A 17,157-nucleotide genomic window follows, 5' to 3' on the forward strand; every position below is an offset into this window, starting at 1 on the left:
GATTTTATTCCAGCGGTTCTAATGAACAGCTGTACAATGGACACCGCACTGACCTTTATATGCTGTGAGCCAAAATCTTATATAATCCCAATCCAGGTCACATCATCCAGTCTAATTGCACTGCGTAGCGTATTGCTTGGAACAGTAATCGTTCTTCCTCCTCCCGGCCTCTCAGAGGTGATCTGATTATAGGATTTATACAAGTTGTCACTATACGTTTTGTGCTTTTATTTTCTGACCTTTGTGATATTCTTTGTGTAAACTTTGATTTCCAGCTTTCCTAATATCACCGTGAAGCTGGGAGTGGAAAGTAAAGATGGCTGAAGGTGAACGCTGCTTCTCAATTTATATTATCAGTATCTACAGATCAATCTGATTTGATGAAAATCAAATTTTTCAATAATTCGCCGAAGTCGTCGAATTTGACCAGTTTGCTATTCACTTTCCACAAATAGTGAAAAATGGCCATTAATAATAATATTTATTCACTTATATAGCGCTATTAATTCTATAGCGCTTTACATACATCAGCAACACTGTCCCCATTGGGCTCACGATCTAAGGTCCATTTCGGTATGTCTATGGAGTGTGTGAGGAAACCCACGCAAATCAATGAGGGAACATACACTCTCCTTACAGATGTTGTCCTTGGTGGGATTTGATCCCAGGATCCCAGCACTGCAAGACTGCAGTGCTAACCACTGAGCCTCTGTGACACCCCACCCAACATGCCGTCCCAGTTTACTCTTTGCAAAAGACTGGACCAGCCAAAAAAGGCTTACATGACCCCAGACGCAGCCTGGCGGGCTTCTACATAATGCCTTGCAGCTATCGTATCACATGATATCACGTAGCCAATCAAAAGGCACTATTACAATCTGTATAAAAGCCAAAGCAGGGAATGCAGTAGCCATTATGGGATAAATCTAGGTAGTGAGAGGATGTCACAGCTTAGCAATAAAGATAGTAAGAGAAGTCATAACAGACTGAATAAAGATTACAGATAGTGTGAGATAGCACAGCAGTTAAAAACAGTTACCACCACTTACCCACAGCCATATAGTCACGCTAGGTATGGGGAAGGGAAGGGAAACCCTTTGTCTAGGGAAAGGGAAGATGGTAACCCCTGATTGAACCTACTGCTGGTCCCTGGAGTCCCTCACTGCCCTAGATGCGTTCCGCACCTATGCGCCGAGCCGGATATCTGACTGTAGGTATCCCTAGTGCTGGGCCCTAAATAGGGAACAGATGGGATGAGCTCTTCGTCATCCCCACTGAACAACTATAGAAGGGACAAGGAGGACACACAGGGGGAAAAGCATTAACTACTTATCATTGGATGACTCAGGTCGATGTTCAGCAGAGTTTTCAGCAACGACACTACAGAGGAGTGCAAACCACCTGCTTGCAACCAATGCTTTAAGGAACTCAAAAATATCATCAGCACAGTCCAAAGGAAGGAAGGTGTATTTAACCAAGGGAATATTGACAATCAACTGGGTGGAAGTTGAGCTCCTGCTGGGTCCAAAAGGGAGAGAGATGAATCTAGCAGCAAATCTAGTTATACCAATGAATACTGACAGCAGGAACAATGAAAACTCAGGGACATTTTGCGCAGTCAGGCGCTGTGACCTTCTATGGCCAGAAACCACATAACGTTCTGTGAGACACCCGTGACATATATGTTGAGGTCACATTGACTTTACTAGAGCTGTGTTTGCATTAAAGATCTTGAAAGGGGTTATATACAGTCCCAGGAGTCCTCAGAGTGTTACTTGTGTCTTTTCAGGGCAATCGTATCATTTGTAATTTGTTGCAAATCCAATTTTTAGAAAACTTGGCATGGCTGGCAAAGTAAAATAATAAAAGATCAGTTTATCTATAGTAAGATACCTTTAGACGTTTTACCAATGTCTACAAAAGCCTCCAATGTATCCTGCCATGTATGCATAAAGTGGCATACTATGTGTCATCTGCAGGATTTCATTGTAAGAAATCCTTTATCATATGGTATACATTTTTTGTGTTTTTCAGCACTTCCCTATATAGTGTCCGGTTCCACAAAAGCTAAGAGGACACTCTTTTGAATACTCTTGGGTACCTACATGCTGGGACTGGGAGCTCTTACCTGGTTACATGATAAATGTAACGCTGTCCATAGACATTAGACTTTAGTTGATGAAAATTACAATATCAAGCAAAATGATTGTCTGGTAAAATTCCAAGAGAAGCTGTTAGCAAATTTTTACAATTGAGAGCAGGCGTGTCACACAGACGCTGTTCACACTTCTGATTCTGACACTCCACACTATGGATTTTCTATTGTTTCTGAGTTACACAGGCAAGCTCGAGCGTCGACCAACTGTGTGCTCATTAATGGTCAGGTTAGCAAGAGTTAAACTCTGTTAGCCGGCTGGTTACCTCTGAGATCACATGTTGTGGGAGACCTATCACATTTACTCCACACCTTTTTAAGGCGGTGGAATCTGTCTTCCCACGCCGACTATAGCGTTGCAGTGTTCGTCTGTGCGCTGTTGTGTCCTAGTTCTGTTGGTGATTATATGATTATATTGCGTGATCCTTGAAGTTGTTGTGGAATTCTCTCAGCGTCTTGTTGTTTCCTCCCTGCTCTTATTTTCCTCCTGTGCTCTTATTATCTTATACCTCTTTGTGAGTGTGCTGCGAGATACTTTTGGTTTCCTCTGGTTGTCTATCTCTGTTGGTTTTATCAAACTCCTGTTTCCAGCCCTCCCCCATGGTAAGGAGGGAGGGGGCAGGATCCGGTTGGTGGCTCAGACATCCTCACCTTCAGAGGTAACTCTGAGATGAAGGATAACTAGGACCCCCCAGTCTGAGGGACAGTTTGGAGCCTTGGTTATTTATTTTACCCCAGATTAAAGTTGATACCTTTTTTGTAGAGATCCGATGTGTTAGTCATGAGTCATCTAGTGAAGTCATATTGCGAATCCAGCGGGAATTATCTTGGGTTGTGTCGCTGCACTTGGGAAAAGCGGACCAAATGCAATGAGACGCCCCAGTGCACTTACAGACATATTTGCCTATGAGTTCTACAATAGATATCCCATGAAACCTGTACAAAGACGGGATCGTTTTTACTCCTGGGATAAGATCCTATACTGCAGTACCACTACTTTCAGTACTACTTCCATTTGTAAAACGCTCTGACAGCTTTCCTCAAAATGGGTTACAAAAAATCCTCAAACTACAAAAAATTGTAAAAATAGAGGCGGCATTTTGTTGGCTGATCATAACCCGTAAGCTTCGTTGGATCAATTTGTTTGTAAATCAGCAACCTATAGTGATGTGAAAAGCCGAAAAGTGACGAGAGAGGTCCGGAATTACAGCTGGCAGTATACCAGCTCACTAATGCTGCACATGCACTGGCTGCCTTAAAAGCCTAAAGCTGCTTATGTAGCTGTCAGCAGAACATGTAGAAAGCCGTGATAAGTGCAGCGGCTCGCAGCGAGACATAGGCTGGGACATACAAACACTCTATTGATGCATTACATTAGAAGGAATGCATGACGGCTGCGTAATCTCTAAACATCCTCCAGAAGTCTAAACTAGTAATTGCTGTTTGTTGCCATATTGGTATAAAGTTAAAGGGATTCTCCTTTTTTTTATTCTATAAATAAAGTCACTCTTCTGGTTGTATTAATCCAGCAATTTGGTATGAAAAAAGCGGCACAAAGTATGTGAATAGTTGATCTCGGGGACCATAGTGCCTCAGGGGATATATAGCATGTCGTAAAAAAGTTTTGGCTAACTTTATAAACACCTGGAGAACTGCGTCACGCTTTCTTATTACTCTATCGTCATCTATGTAATTGGCTTATTATGTACATTAGTCTTGAGCAGGGTTGGACTGGGCCACCGGACAACCGGAGGATACTCCGGTGGGCCCAGTCACTAGCACCTGCTGGCAGGGCCGCCAATGCCCTTACTGATGGGGCCCGGTGAAGAGGGGGCCCTGGGCCAGGCCAAGGTACTTATTTTGCATTATTGAGCGCATCATACTGCGGCCCAGCGTGCAGCAGTGTGATGAGGTCATCAGCTGCAACCTTATCACACTGCTGCAGGCAACGCAGAGTCGCAGAAGTGATGAGGACCCCGCAAGGAAGGTCAGTGCTCCATTAGCTGAAGACAGGACAGGGAGACGGTAAAAGAGTAAGGTCAGGGACCTTAGATGTGAACCCCCACTCAAGAGGTAAAAGAAAAAAACCCTGGAGAGGGGCTTTAAGAAGTGTATTACCTTGTATTATACCCTGATATTAGCATGTTTTACCAAACAATTGGTGGTCTTATATTTATTTCTATGTAGCTACATACTGGGCCCCAACAATGATTTTCTCTGGTGGGCCCAGGTACTCCAGTCCGGCTCTGCTCTTGAGTTGATCGGGACCTAATTAATAGTAATGAGGGAGCACTACCATGATCCGGTACTTAGTTCTCGTAACCCGCAATTGGTGCTTTGAAAGTCAAAGGGGAACTTGAACATTTTTCAGGAAGATTTCAGGGAAAAATGCTTGGGTTCTCCATTGATTTCCTTTATACTCAGGTACTTAACTCGCACCCATCGGAGCACCAGCTACTGGTTATGAGGCTGAACACCGGAGCATGGTAGTGCTCGCTCATCACTACTAATTAATAGTAAAAGGTAATATACCACCTCAAAGCCACTAATAGAAATGGTTATCTTACACTTATTACATTTGTAAGTTTTCCGGATTCGATGGGTGCAGTCGAATTCACTAAACAGCCTCCAAAAGTGGTATGGAGAGTGGTCACATGAAGACTCTTGATCAGCGTTCCTGGGTGTGGAAAAGATGGCTGCTGGCTGAACGACCTGTCCAACCTACGTTCAGTTGACCGCCATTTAATGTGTATGCGGCTTTAGTATAATCTCTGGGTAATTTTTCTTTGACAAAAGTAATGTCACATTGTATCTGAGTAATGAAATGGTGCAAGGTGTTAATCAATATGATATATTATCAGTGACATTTCACCAAGACATACTTGTGCTTTTAAAGGGAACCTGTCAGGTGCAATATGCACCCAGAACCACGAGCAGTTCTGGGTGCATATTGCTAATCCCTGCCTAACTGTCCCTGTATACACTAGCACAGATAAAGAGATCTTTAGAAAAAGTATTTGTAAAGATCTTTTATCATATGCAAATGAGCACAGGGACTGGTCCCAAGGGTGTTATATCCCTCAACTAGTCTGCCCTCTTAGCATGTTAGCACACCCACAGGGGTATAATAATATGATATTCAATTCAGCATCACCAGCGGTGACGCATGAACCTGTGTTTGCTGTGATTGCGCTTATGTATGCCTGGCACTTCCAGTCATGCGCAGTATGAAGCCAGGTGCACGCGTACTGGCTTCAGAGAAGTCTACTGCGCATGACTGGAACTGTGGGGCATTCAGAAGAGCGGTCACAGTATGCGTGTCACCGCTGGTGATGCTGAATTTAATAGCATGTTAGTATGCCCCTGTGGGCGTACTAACATGCTAAGAGGGCGGACTAGTCAGGGGGTATAACACCCTTGGGACTAGTCCCTGCACTTTTTTCTAAAGATCTCTTTATCTATGCTAGTGTATACAGGGACACTTAGGCAGGCATTAGCAATATGCACCCAGAACTGCTTGTGGTTCTGGGTGCATATTGCACATGACAGGTTCCCTTTAATTCCTATTTTCTATAACAGGTTGGTATACGGGCCTCAGTTAAAAGGAACCTGTCGGATCCCCTATGCCCTTCAAGCAGCATTGATACCTGTATGTCCAAATTCCATCCATAACCAGTCCTGTAAAACACATTCACTAATATGAACAGGTAAAAAAACGACTTAACCTCACTTTCTCTGTGCTAATCAGGGCCTTGACTAGTGGAAGCGGTGTTAGTTCCCCAGACTAGTTAGCCCTCTTTCCATGTTATCACTCGCCTGTGGACGTGATGACATGATGTCCACGAGCCGGCGTCATCACCAGCTCAGAGAAATCTCGTGCATGTGCGCTGCTCATTTTGGCTGCGTCAGTGCACTTCAGAAGCAGAATGGACGCTTTCCGGCTTCAAAGGCGCGCTGACGCAACCGAAGTGAGTCGCTTCCATGCACGAGATATGCAGGAGCTGGCAGTGTCACCGGCTTGTGAAAATCATGTTATCACACCCACAGGGGCGTGATAACAAGAAAATAGGGCTGACTAGTCTAGGGAACTTAGCATAGGGACAGCGAGGTTTATAAGTCATCTTTTGAAACATTCATATTAGTGAATAGTGTTACACAGGGCTGGTTAGGGAGGGAATTTGGGCATGCAGGTATGAATGCTGCTGGTTCCCTTTATACCCAGCCTTCCAGTATTGTAGCCGCCGTGTTCAGTGTCCCTGTTACTGACTTGTGAACCTTCTATTGTGTCCAAAGCCCTTTCTCAACCGGCTCTTAATGTTTTTTCTTTCAGACCGTGAGTATAAATAAAGCTATCAACACTCAAGAAGCCGCCGTGAAGGAAAAACATGCAAGAAATATCCTTTGTAAAGATACAAGCGGTGGGATGCTGGAGTCCACGGCTGAAGGTGTTCAGTGAGAGCGTGTGGGAGAAAGGGCTCACAATTGCCGCTGAATGAGACTTTACAGCCGGCTGTGTGGCATTGTGATCGTGCTATATGTGCTACAGCATGGGGGTGGTAAAGGAATACTAAATGCTTCGGCACATTAGGATTTGTGTCCCTGCAGGGCAGAGCTGGCAGCTGTCAGGCTATTCTTAGAAAGAGAATTAATATTTGACTTATTCATAAAACATGTAAGTGTGCAGAAGACCAAACCGGACAGAGCTCTCCGAGACAGAACCGCTCCTCCTCCTCCTCTCTCCCTTCTCCATAGAATCTTATAAAAACCAACTGACATCTCCTATCTCAGTCATATAAAACTCGACCTTCATTATATACAAATTTTACTACAGATTTTAGGTGAAAATGAATGATCAGTCCTGGTGGAGAAAGAGGCCAATTTCTCTGATAAGATATAGCACACAGTTTCTTCCCTACATGTGTACTATTGATTTATGAAATAAATTGTAAAACGACGGTTACTTTTTCAATTTCTAAGAATTAGGGAGTATTGAGATATATGCTCCATTGCCTATAGATAGCATTCCTTCCCCGGCATTGTTTGTTCCTCAGACTGGGAACATTGTTCGAGAAGGTCCCTGGTATTCCTTAATGAGATTCATTAGGCCCTCACCTAGATTGACTGTAGAAAGTAATTTTATTCTTGCTCCATTAACCAGGTATTCTCTGGATTTTATCACCAGTAAGAGGAGAACTAAAGAACAAAAACACCTAATTACCTAAATTCCCACCGTTACTAAGATAAATGTACCGTGTTAGGAAGTGTCCATCTGGGCCTTATCACATATTAGCCGTACCCAGCTCGTCTCCCCTAACTGAGTAGAATGGACCTGGGCCCTTTTGTACATTAGATAAAAATTGGTGTAAGTGACCAATTTTGGCAGGACCAGCCAACCATCTGATATACGTGGGGGCTTTCTGTCTCCACCAACAGATGATGTCAGGTAGAGGAGGATTGGGCCAGTGGTATTTTAGTGCCTAACCTTTCAGATTTTAGGGTAGATAAGCTGCTGGCAGAGGTGTCTCCCTTTCGATTGGACAAATCCTTGGCTGAGTTGAGCTGTTGTGTATCAGGTAGTCATGAGAGATAGTTGCTGAGGGAACACACATTACATGGTCTGGTGGTTCGAATTCGGCTGGCTTATCTTATATTAGTATTTATCGTATTTTTCGCATTATAAGATGGACCACAGATTTAGAGCAGGACATTTTTTTTTTAATATTAAAATGGGGGACCGTCTTGTAGTCTTATGGTCCATCTTATAGGCCGAATATAGCTTTCCGTTGGGGCGCAGGGTCAAAGGAAGCCAGTGGCGTCATGAGTGGGACGATGCTGAGAGAAGGGTGTGTTGTGCCGCCGTGAGGCAGATGCCATTGATCTTCCAGCAACTGACACGAAGGACTTCAGGAAAGTGGTGCTGGAGGCGACGCGTGCGCAGATTGATATTTAGAGAGCTGAGATCTTAATCTGCGCATGCACTGCCTCCTGCGCCATTTTCCTGAAGTCCATCATGTTTGTCGCTGAGAGATCAATGGCGCCTACCTCGTCCTGCCAGTACACCTCTTCTTCCAAGCCAAGGCCCGCAGCATCGCACCACTAGTGTTGCAGCCAGCTTTCTGTGACTCTGCTCCACCGCCCTTGTGCCCCCTGGTAAGCTATAGTTGGATCATAAGATGCACCCACATTTCCCCACCAATTTTGGGGGGAAAAAAAGTGTTTCTTATAATCCGAAAAATACAGTATGTGTTTTTTACTCACTGGCATATTTTCATTTTTCTGTTTGCTTTTCCCATCATTAGTCCAACAGGAAGAGCCGCCATGTTGGTTGTCACTTTGAACATTCTACTACTATCAAAGTTGACTCTTAAAACTAAAAACAATGGTTACGCTTTATTTCTTAAATCAATAGTACACATGAAAATAAGCAACTCTGTAATACAGTGGGTACAAAAAATATTCAGAGTCCTTTAAATTTTCACTCTTTTTTTTCATTGCAGCCATTTGATAAATTCAAAAAGCTCATTTTTTTTCTCGTTAATGTACACTCTGCAACTCGTCTTGTCAGAAAAAAAACAGAAATGTAGACATTTTTGCTAATTTATTAAACAAGAAAAACTGAAATATCACATGGTCATAAGTATTCAGACCCTCTGCTCAGACACTCATATTTAAGTCACATACTGTCCATTTCCTTATGATCCTCCTTGAGATGGTTCTACTCCTTCATTGGAGTCCTGCTGTGTTTAATTAAACTGATAGGACTTGATTTAGAAAGGCACACACCTGTCTATATAAGACCTCACAGCTCACAATGCATGTCAGAATTGCTCAAGGAGCTCAGAGACAGAATTGGGGAAGGAACAGATCTGCCCAAGGTTACAAAAAAATTTCTGCACTACTCAAGGTTTCGAAGAGCACAGTGATCTCCATAATTCTTAAATGGAAGAAGTTTGGGACCACCAGAACTCTTCCTAGACCTAGGACAGCCAAACTGAGCAATCATCAAAGAAGTGCTTTGGTGATAGTGGTAAAAGAAGAACCCCAAGATCACTGTGGCTGAGCTCCAGAGATGCAGTAGTGAGATGGAATAAAGTTCCACAAAGTCAGCTATCACTGCAGCCCTCCACCAGTCGGACCTTTATGGCAGTGTTGCCCCACGGAAGCCTCTGCTCAGTGCAAGACATATGAAAGCTTGCATACAGTTTGCATAAAAACACATGAAGGACTCCCAGACTATGAGAAATAAAATTCTCTGGTCTGATGAGACAAAGATAGCAGCTCTTTTTGGTGATAATTCTAAGTGGTATGTTTGGAGAAAACCAGGCACTGGTCATCACATGGTCAATACAATCCCAACAGTGAAAAATGGTGGTGGCAGCATCATGCAATGCGGGTGTTTTTTAGCTGCAGGGACAGGACGACTAGTTACAATTGAAGGAAAGATGAATGCGGCTAAGTACAGAGATATCCTGGAAGAAACCCTCTTCCACAGTGCTCTGGACCTCAGACTTGGCCGAAGGTTCACCTTCCAACAAGATAATGACCCTAAGCACACAGCTAAAATATCAAAGGAGTGGCTTCAGAACAATTCTGTGACCATTCTTGACTAGCCCAGCCAGAGCCCTGACCTAAACCCAATTGAGTATCTCTGGAGAGACCTGAAAATGGCATCCACCAACGTTCACTATCCAACCTGACAGAACTGGAGAGAATCTGCAAGGAAGAATGGCCGAGGCTCCCCAAATCCAGGTGTGATAAACTTGTTGCATCATTCCCAAGAAGACTCATGGCTGTACTACCTCAAAAGGGTGCTCTTACTCAATACTGAGCAAAGGGTCTGAATACTTATGACCATGCGATATTTCAGTTTTTCTTGTTTAATAAAATTGCAAAAATATATACATTTGTTTTTTTCTTTCAAGATGGGGTGCAAAGTGTACATTAATGAGAAAAAAAATGAACTTTTTTGAATTTACCAAATGGCTGCAATGAAGCAAAGAGTAAAAAATGTAAAGGGGTCTGAATACTTTCCGTACCCACTGTATATGGTATCAGACAAATCTGCTTCTTTTTCTGCCAAATTTGATCCTTCATTATCAAAAATTTCAATACTGAGATAAATAGATAGCAGGGGTGGAGCTCTGCATTTAGCTGCTGTCTGCCTCTAGCTCCTCCCTCTGCCTCTAGCTCTTCCCTCTGCCTCTAGCTCCTCCCTCTAGCTTCTCCCTCTAGCTCCTCCCTCTGCCTCTAGCTCTTCCCTCTGCTTCTAGATTCTCCCTCTGCCTCTAGCTCCTCTCTCTGCCTCTAGCTCTTCCCTCTGCCTCTAGCTCTTCCCTCTGCCTCTAGCTCCTCCCTCTGCCTCTAGCTCCTCCCTCTGCCTCTAGGTCTTCCCTCTGCCTCTAGGTCTTCCCTCTGTCTCTAGCTCTTCCCTCTGCCCCTCTGCCTCTAGAACCTTCTTCTGCCTCTAGCTCCTCCCTCTGCCTCAAGCTCCCCCCTCTGCCTCTAGCTCCTTCCTCTGCCTCTCGCTCCTTCCTCTGCTTTTCGCTCCTTCCTCTGCCTCTCGCTCCTTCCTCTGCCTCTCGCTCCTTCCTCTGCCTCTCGCTCCTTCCTCTGCTTCTCGCTCCTTCCTCTGCCTCTCGCTCCTTCCTCTGCCTCTCGCTCCTCCCTCTGCCTCTCGCTCCTTCCTCTGCCTCTCGCTCCTTCCTCTGCCTCTCGCTCCTTCCTCTGCCTCTCTCTCCTTCCTCTGCTTCTCGCTCCTTCCTCTGCCTCTCGCTCCTTCCTCTGCCTCTCGCTCCTTCCTCTGCCTCTCACTCCTTCCTCTGCCTCTCACTCCTGCCTCTGCTTCTCGCTCCTTCCTCTGCCTCTCGCTCCTTCCTCTGCCTCTCGCTCCTTCCTCTGCCTCTCGCTCCTTCCTCTGCCTCTCGCTTCTCCCTCTGCCTCTAGCTCCTCCAGTCTACATAGAATCTCATCAGCCCCATCTACCATCTCCTATCTCAGTAATGGGAAAGTCTTCACTGAATACAGATTTTACCTCAGAATTGAGAATTTTTATATTGACTGATCAATTCTGGCAGAGAAAGAAGCAGATTTGCCTGATAAGAAATATTACAGAGTTTTTTATTATTATTATTATGTGTACTATTAATTTATGAAATAAAAATTAAAAGGACGGTTACACCTTACGTTCTGATATTGCCAACCAATTTGAATGTACTTGTCACTAAATATGACATTTTCTTTGTCCTGTGTTCTTATCTGGTGATTAGGAGTGATTAATATTAAGTAATGGTATTTTAGGTCACTGCTCCTTTATATGAGCAGTTGCTGATCTATTCTAGTGCAGGAATCAACAGATGGACTCATGTTTTTCCTTGGCTAAAGTCCCATCCATTCTTTTCAGTTTTGAACATTTTTTTTGCAGTCCGTGCCCTTTTCTCTCAATGATCAGGGTACTTCCTGATGATAGCTGTTAGTGCTATGTATTTTCCTGCTTACTTAGCTTTTTCCTAATTTTCTACTTGTTTTTTTATATACACATTGTCAGCAGTCATGACAGGATGGGAAATATTGCCCTTCTACTTCCCAATCATGTAGCTTAATGAAGAGTTGCTAATGCTGTTTACCAAACCTTCCCTAAAATCCCAGGGCATAACCGTGCACTATTATGAATGGTCCAGTAGCCTTCTAAATAGTTAGCTGCATCGCCGCTGATGTAAGAATAATGGCTGGTGCAACACCAAGTGTAGACTTTGTGCTGTTATTTTAGTGACTTTTGTATGTTCTGATGAATTGCGATTTTGTAAGAGTTGTGTCCTTAATTTGCCTCCACCTTGTATTTTGGGAACTCACCATGAGAAGGGAGCTCAGACTTTCTGGGTAGCTGTGAATCGGCTGCCCCTGTCTAGCAATGCAGTCCTGTGCTGGAAATTTTGCCATGTTTTTCACAAACTGCTCCGAGATGGACACCCAAATGTAAGTACAGCTAAACCTCTACAGATGATTGAGGTATGACTTGAATATAACATATTTAAAGGGAACCTGTCACCGGATGTTTCTAATACTCACCTAACGGTCGGTGCGGAGCAGACTGGTTAGATGGGCTTCTTTGTTCTCTGGGTCCGTGCCTCCTCTTTCAGCCATCTTTGTCCTCCTTCTTCTGAAGCTAGTGTGGATGATGCGTTCTATGTCATTTACACTAGCCGGCATTGAGGTCCCGCACAGGCACACTACAATACTTTGATCTGCCTTATTAAGGGCAGATCAAAGTGCGCCTGCGCAGGACCTCAATGTTGGCTTGTGAGTATGATGTAGAACGCGTCATCCACACTAGCTTTAGAAGAAGAAGGACAAAGATGGCCGAAAGAGGAGGTGCGGACCCGGAGAACGGAGACGCCCATCGGACCAGTATGCACCGCACCGCCCGTTAGGTGAGTATTAGAAACATCTGGTGACAGGATCCCTTTAAAATACTATTTAAAGGGAATCTGTCAGCAATATATCACCCCCAAACTATTTATATGCGCTTGTAGATTCTTCAAAGGCACAATACCTTTACTTGACCAGTCTGGTCCTCCCTTAATGAGAAATCAGCTTTTGAAATGATATGCAAATGAGGCTGTACATCTGAAGCCTCTGTCACTCCAGCTCTATTCCCGCCCAATGTTGCCCCTTCCTGCTTGACTGACATCTTATTTGCATTAAGTCACACACACAGAGACCATCAGTCAAGTAGGAGGAAGCAGTGTTGGGTGGGAAATAAATCTAGAGGGACAGAGGCTTCAGATCTACAACCTCATTTGCATATGAACTCAAAAGTTGATTTTCTCAGTAATGGAGGAATTGACTGGTCATGTAAGGGTATTGCTGAATATGTCTTTGAAAGAACTACATACACATAGAAATAGAATTTGCATAAAATCCTGCCGACAGATTATTTTTAAACATTTAAAGACAATTTCCCACAAACAGATAATTTTAAAGTTAATTTTAATCACTAGATCTTCAAATAATAATACGTTCCACAAGTGGATGTGTTTTAAAAAAATTGTTCCTGTGCTGAGATAATCTTATTAAAGGGAACCTGTCACCTAGAATATGCATTCTGACCTATCAGCAGACGCATGTGTGCCCTAATTACACCTCCCTACCCATCCCTGTGTTATAAAATTGTATAATATGAAAGTAATAAAAAACGTTTTATTACCTTCATATTATCTATGTAAATTAGAGAGCTTCTGGTCACAGGGACGGCGCCTTGCCCCTGCATACTTTCCGTGGTATCACGCCCCTGTGGGCGTGATACCATGGAGTCACGTGAGCGACGTCCCCGTCGCTCATTCTATCCTGCGCGCGTTTACACTTACTATTGCGTCAGGCTTCTCTTCTGGGTTCTCCTTGTCAGTTTCAGACGTGCACTGCACATGCGCAGTGCGCGTCTGAAGCCGGCGAGTGAACACCCAGAAAAGAAGCCTGCCACAATGCGCGCAGGATAGAATGAGCGACGGTGACGTCTATCATGTGACTCCATGGTATCACGCCCACAGGGGCGTGATACCACAGAAAGTATGTAGACGTCCATAGGGCAAGGTGCCGCCCCTGTGACCAGAAGCTCTCTAATTTACATAGGAAATATGAAGGTAATAAAACGTTTTTTATTACTTTCATATTATATAATTTTACAACACAAGGATGGGTAGGGAGGTGTAATTAGGGCACACATACGTCTGCTGATAGGTCAGAACGCATATTCTAGGTTCCCTTTAATGTGCTGTGTACTGTGTAATGGCCGTGTCTGACCGTACAGAGACATGGTCTGATCATATTACAGCCTCTGGGCAGGGGAGGATACAACAAGAGTATAAAGACATTACAGCATGGGATCACAGCTGATTCTTTTTGTGAGGTAAAACATTTCCTTGGCTGTTTTTAAAAAATGTTTTACCTCAAATAAAGAATATTTTGCAATACTGTAATGTCTATATACTTCCTCCCCTGCCCAGGAACTGTGGTGTGATCAGATCATGTCCCTATACGGTGAGACACGGCCATTACACAGTACATAGTAGGGACACATACAGTATACAGTATAAAATTATCTCAGTACAGGAACATTTTTTTTAAGCACATCCAATTGTAAAAAACTTGTTGTCATTTCAAGATATAGTGATTAAAATGAACTTTAAAATTATCGTTTTTTCGTGGGAAACCTGTTTAAGACTCCTTTATAGATAACTATATTTTACTTTAAAGGACCTGGAGTAAGATACGCCAGAGTCTTGCGTTTCTTAATGGATTTGGCTATCATTCTACTGCCATGTGCCGCCACCAGAAATCTACATCATCGGTAATTTCCGCCACTGTAGTGCTGTAAGTTGTGATGAACTTGTCGGACTCGCTTGGACATGTCCCACCTTCTCAAATTCCGTACACTTTTTAGAAAGTTGGATGGAGCTAGCTGAGATTGACATAAAAACTTTGGATTGCACAAAAATTTGGTAAAATTTCAATCACTTTTACATCAGAATTCTAATCACTTTTACATCAGAATTCTGGCAAAAAACTACTTCATGTATCGGGGCTGTAGTTTTAAAAAGAGCTAGTATTGGAGAGAAGTAACCACTGGGCGAGTACACGTCTGGTTCTTTCCACATGGCTTGGCTGGAATGACAAGGCTCTCACTATTTCAGTACAGGGAGAAAACTGTCAATCAAATTGGTGGACTACAAAAAATTATAATTCCCTCCTTGGTTCCCTTAGAAGTTGCATTTTTTACCTACAGAATTAATCCTTTGGGGTTTTCCTTGCATAACTCATAAAGTGTCGTTATTTTTAGGTTTTGAAGGACTCTTTACGCTACAAGAACGAACTAATTGACATGAGCCGGATGTGGGTAAGAGGACAGATACTTCTGATTTCATCTTCAAATCCGCCAATTGCGATTCAGATAATTAAGTGCTTGTTGTGGTGGCGTGTTCTGTAATGCTGTTTAGTAAAAAAAAAAAAACCTGACTCTTTAATAGCATAGTGCATTACATATTATCTGTAACCCTTTCATGTAATCGTCCTTAGGGGCATCTGAGCGATGGATATGGCCAATTATGCAGCATTTATCTGAAGCTGCTGAACACCAAGATGGATTTTCACACAAAGGTGAGGAAGCCAAAAAATGTTCTTTAATGCCAGTTATAGGTTTACTTCAACTTCAGTCCTGCGAGTGTTTCAGTATCCCTAAAAAGTTATATACTATGTCACCTTTGGTATAGTGATCATATTTATGATAAAAATTATTGTCAACATAAACCTTTGTATTTCCACATAGAAAAATCTCTCAGACTATATATATATATATATATATATATATATGTCGCGGGCGGGGAGGAGGGTGTCAGCACACTACGCTCACCCCTTCTGCTCGGGTCCGGCGGCTGCTGCTCAGTGGTGGCTCGAGCGGTGAGCCGGATCCCGGGGGTTTCTCGAGCGGCACTCCTCGCCCGTGAGTGAAAGGGGGTTGTTGGGTGTGGGGATTGTTTATTGTCCGTGACGCCACCCACGGTTGTGGTGATTTCACCACCGCTGCTCAATACGGGGATCCCGGGGATGGTGATGCGGAGCAGCCAGGTGTTGTGTTGCCCCTCCGTGGGTAGGGGTTGGTGATCCCGGGGCCCGGTGATGGCTTGGGAGGTGCAGGGCCTGGTGGGCGCAGGGACGCGGGGGCAGCGCTGTGCCTTGCGGCACTGTGGTACTCACTCAGCCTGAGACGTTGACACAGTTTTTACGGTAAACCAAACGGCTGGTAAGACGGTCCCACGGACGGCTGCACTTGCTCTCCCAGTAGGTGACGGTGATGTCCCTCTTCCTAGCACCTTTGTGTACTTGTTGGTTGCGATGGGTCCCCACCGGTAACCCGCTCCCCGGCTTCAAGCTGGACCGGAGGAGCTCTACTCTTTGCCCGCAGGCACTGGCCCTGAGAAACGGTGCCTTGGCGGTGGCGGTGTCTCTTTTACACTGGCTGGGCTGTTGCCTTCAATCGGGACTTGGTTGTTGGGGGATCTACGTCCCCTTCACTGACGGATTTGGCAAATTCTGGCGACTCCTAGCCTTGCCGGGGTCCGAGAGGCCCCTGCCCTGGTGCTGACTGTCCTTCGGAACACTGCTCCAGACCGCCGGGCACACAGCCTCCGGGGTCCTTCCAGGAACTTCCAAACGGTCCCCCTCCAGACAGTCACCGCCGTTGCTGACCTTGCTGACCTGTCCTGCACACAGCTGGACTACTTCAGGCTTTCTCTGTCACCACTCTTGCTTTCCTCCTTTACCACTTTGCTTTCCTTCACTTTCACTTAGCTGTTTACTCCTCTCTAGCCCTCAGCTAGACTTCAACTCTTGCCCTGCCTGGGCTCAACTGCAGGTTTTTCCCGCCTCCAGAGCTGTGATCTCCTCGGTGGGCGGAGCCAACCGCCTGGCCCACCCCCTGGTGTGAATCATCAGCCTCTGGAGGAAGGCAACAAGGATTTTTGTTTAGCTTTGGTGTTCCTAACTGGGATGTAGGGTGTGATGGTGTGTGACCTGTGTCCCCTGGCTTGCCCAGGGCGACACATATATATAAAAAAAACCCATCGTTATTGAAGAAAAGCCATGGTAAACATACATATCCAAAATAGAATACAAGGATACAAAAGGAAATACAGTATGTCGGCAGTACAACAAAAAAAAGAGATTAGACTGCACATTTTAAGTATAAATCAACATATCGGGAGAACTTCCCAATATCCCCTCCACCACCCCCTCCCCCCTCCCTAGGGCATGCATAGAAAAGCCTTGTGACAAAACATTACACAAGCCTAACAGGAATTGATATATATTTTTGGGTTAAAGATTCAGTATAACTCATATTTTAGGTATTTAGATCACTGCTCTTTCTATGCTTAGGAGTCCAGTGGACGGGACTACTCATTGGTTGACTGCTATTATGTATTCACAATCCACAGAATAGCTCCGCCCATCGG

General features: G+C 44.3%; 1 protein-coding gene across 1 annotated transcript in view; it reads left to right on the forward strand.

Annotated features, from left to right (window-relative positions):
• Positions 1 to 17,157, forward strand: part of HIP1 (huntingtin interacting protein 1) — a 269,760-nt gene that overhangs the window by 51,968 nt on the left and 200,635 nt on the right. Inside the window, exons 2-5 of the mRNA XM_075335272.1 lie at positions 6,486 to 6,549; positions 11,985 to 12,127; positions 14,988 to 15,044; positions 15,224 to 15,304. Of these exons, the coding sequence (XP_075191387.1) occupies positions 6,486 to 6,549; positions 11,985 to 12,127; positions 14,988 to 15,044; positions 15,224 to 15,304 (345 nt within the window). The remainder of the gene's footprint in view (positions 1 to 6,485; positions 6,550 to 11,984; positions 12,128 to 14,987; positions 15,045 to 15,223; positions 15,305 to 17,157) is intronic.

This window comes from Anomaloglossus baeobatrachus, chromosome 2 (genome assembly GCF_048569485.1).
Source record: "Anomaloglossus baeobatrachus isolate aAnoBae1 chromosome 2, aAnoBae1.hap1, whole genome shotgun sequence".
Taxonomy (NCBI): Eukaryota; Metazoa; Chordata; class Amphibia; order Anura; family Aromobatidae; genus Anomaloglossus; species Anomaloglossus baeobatrachus.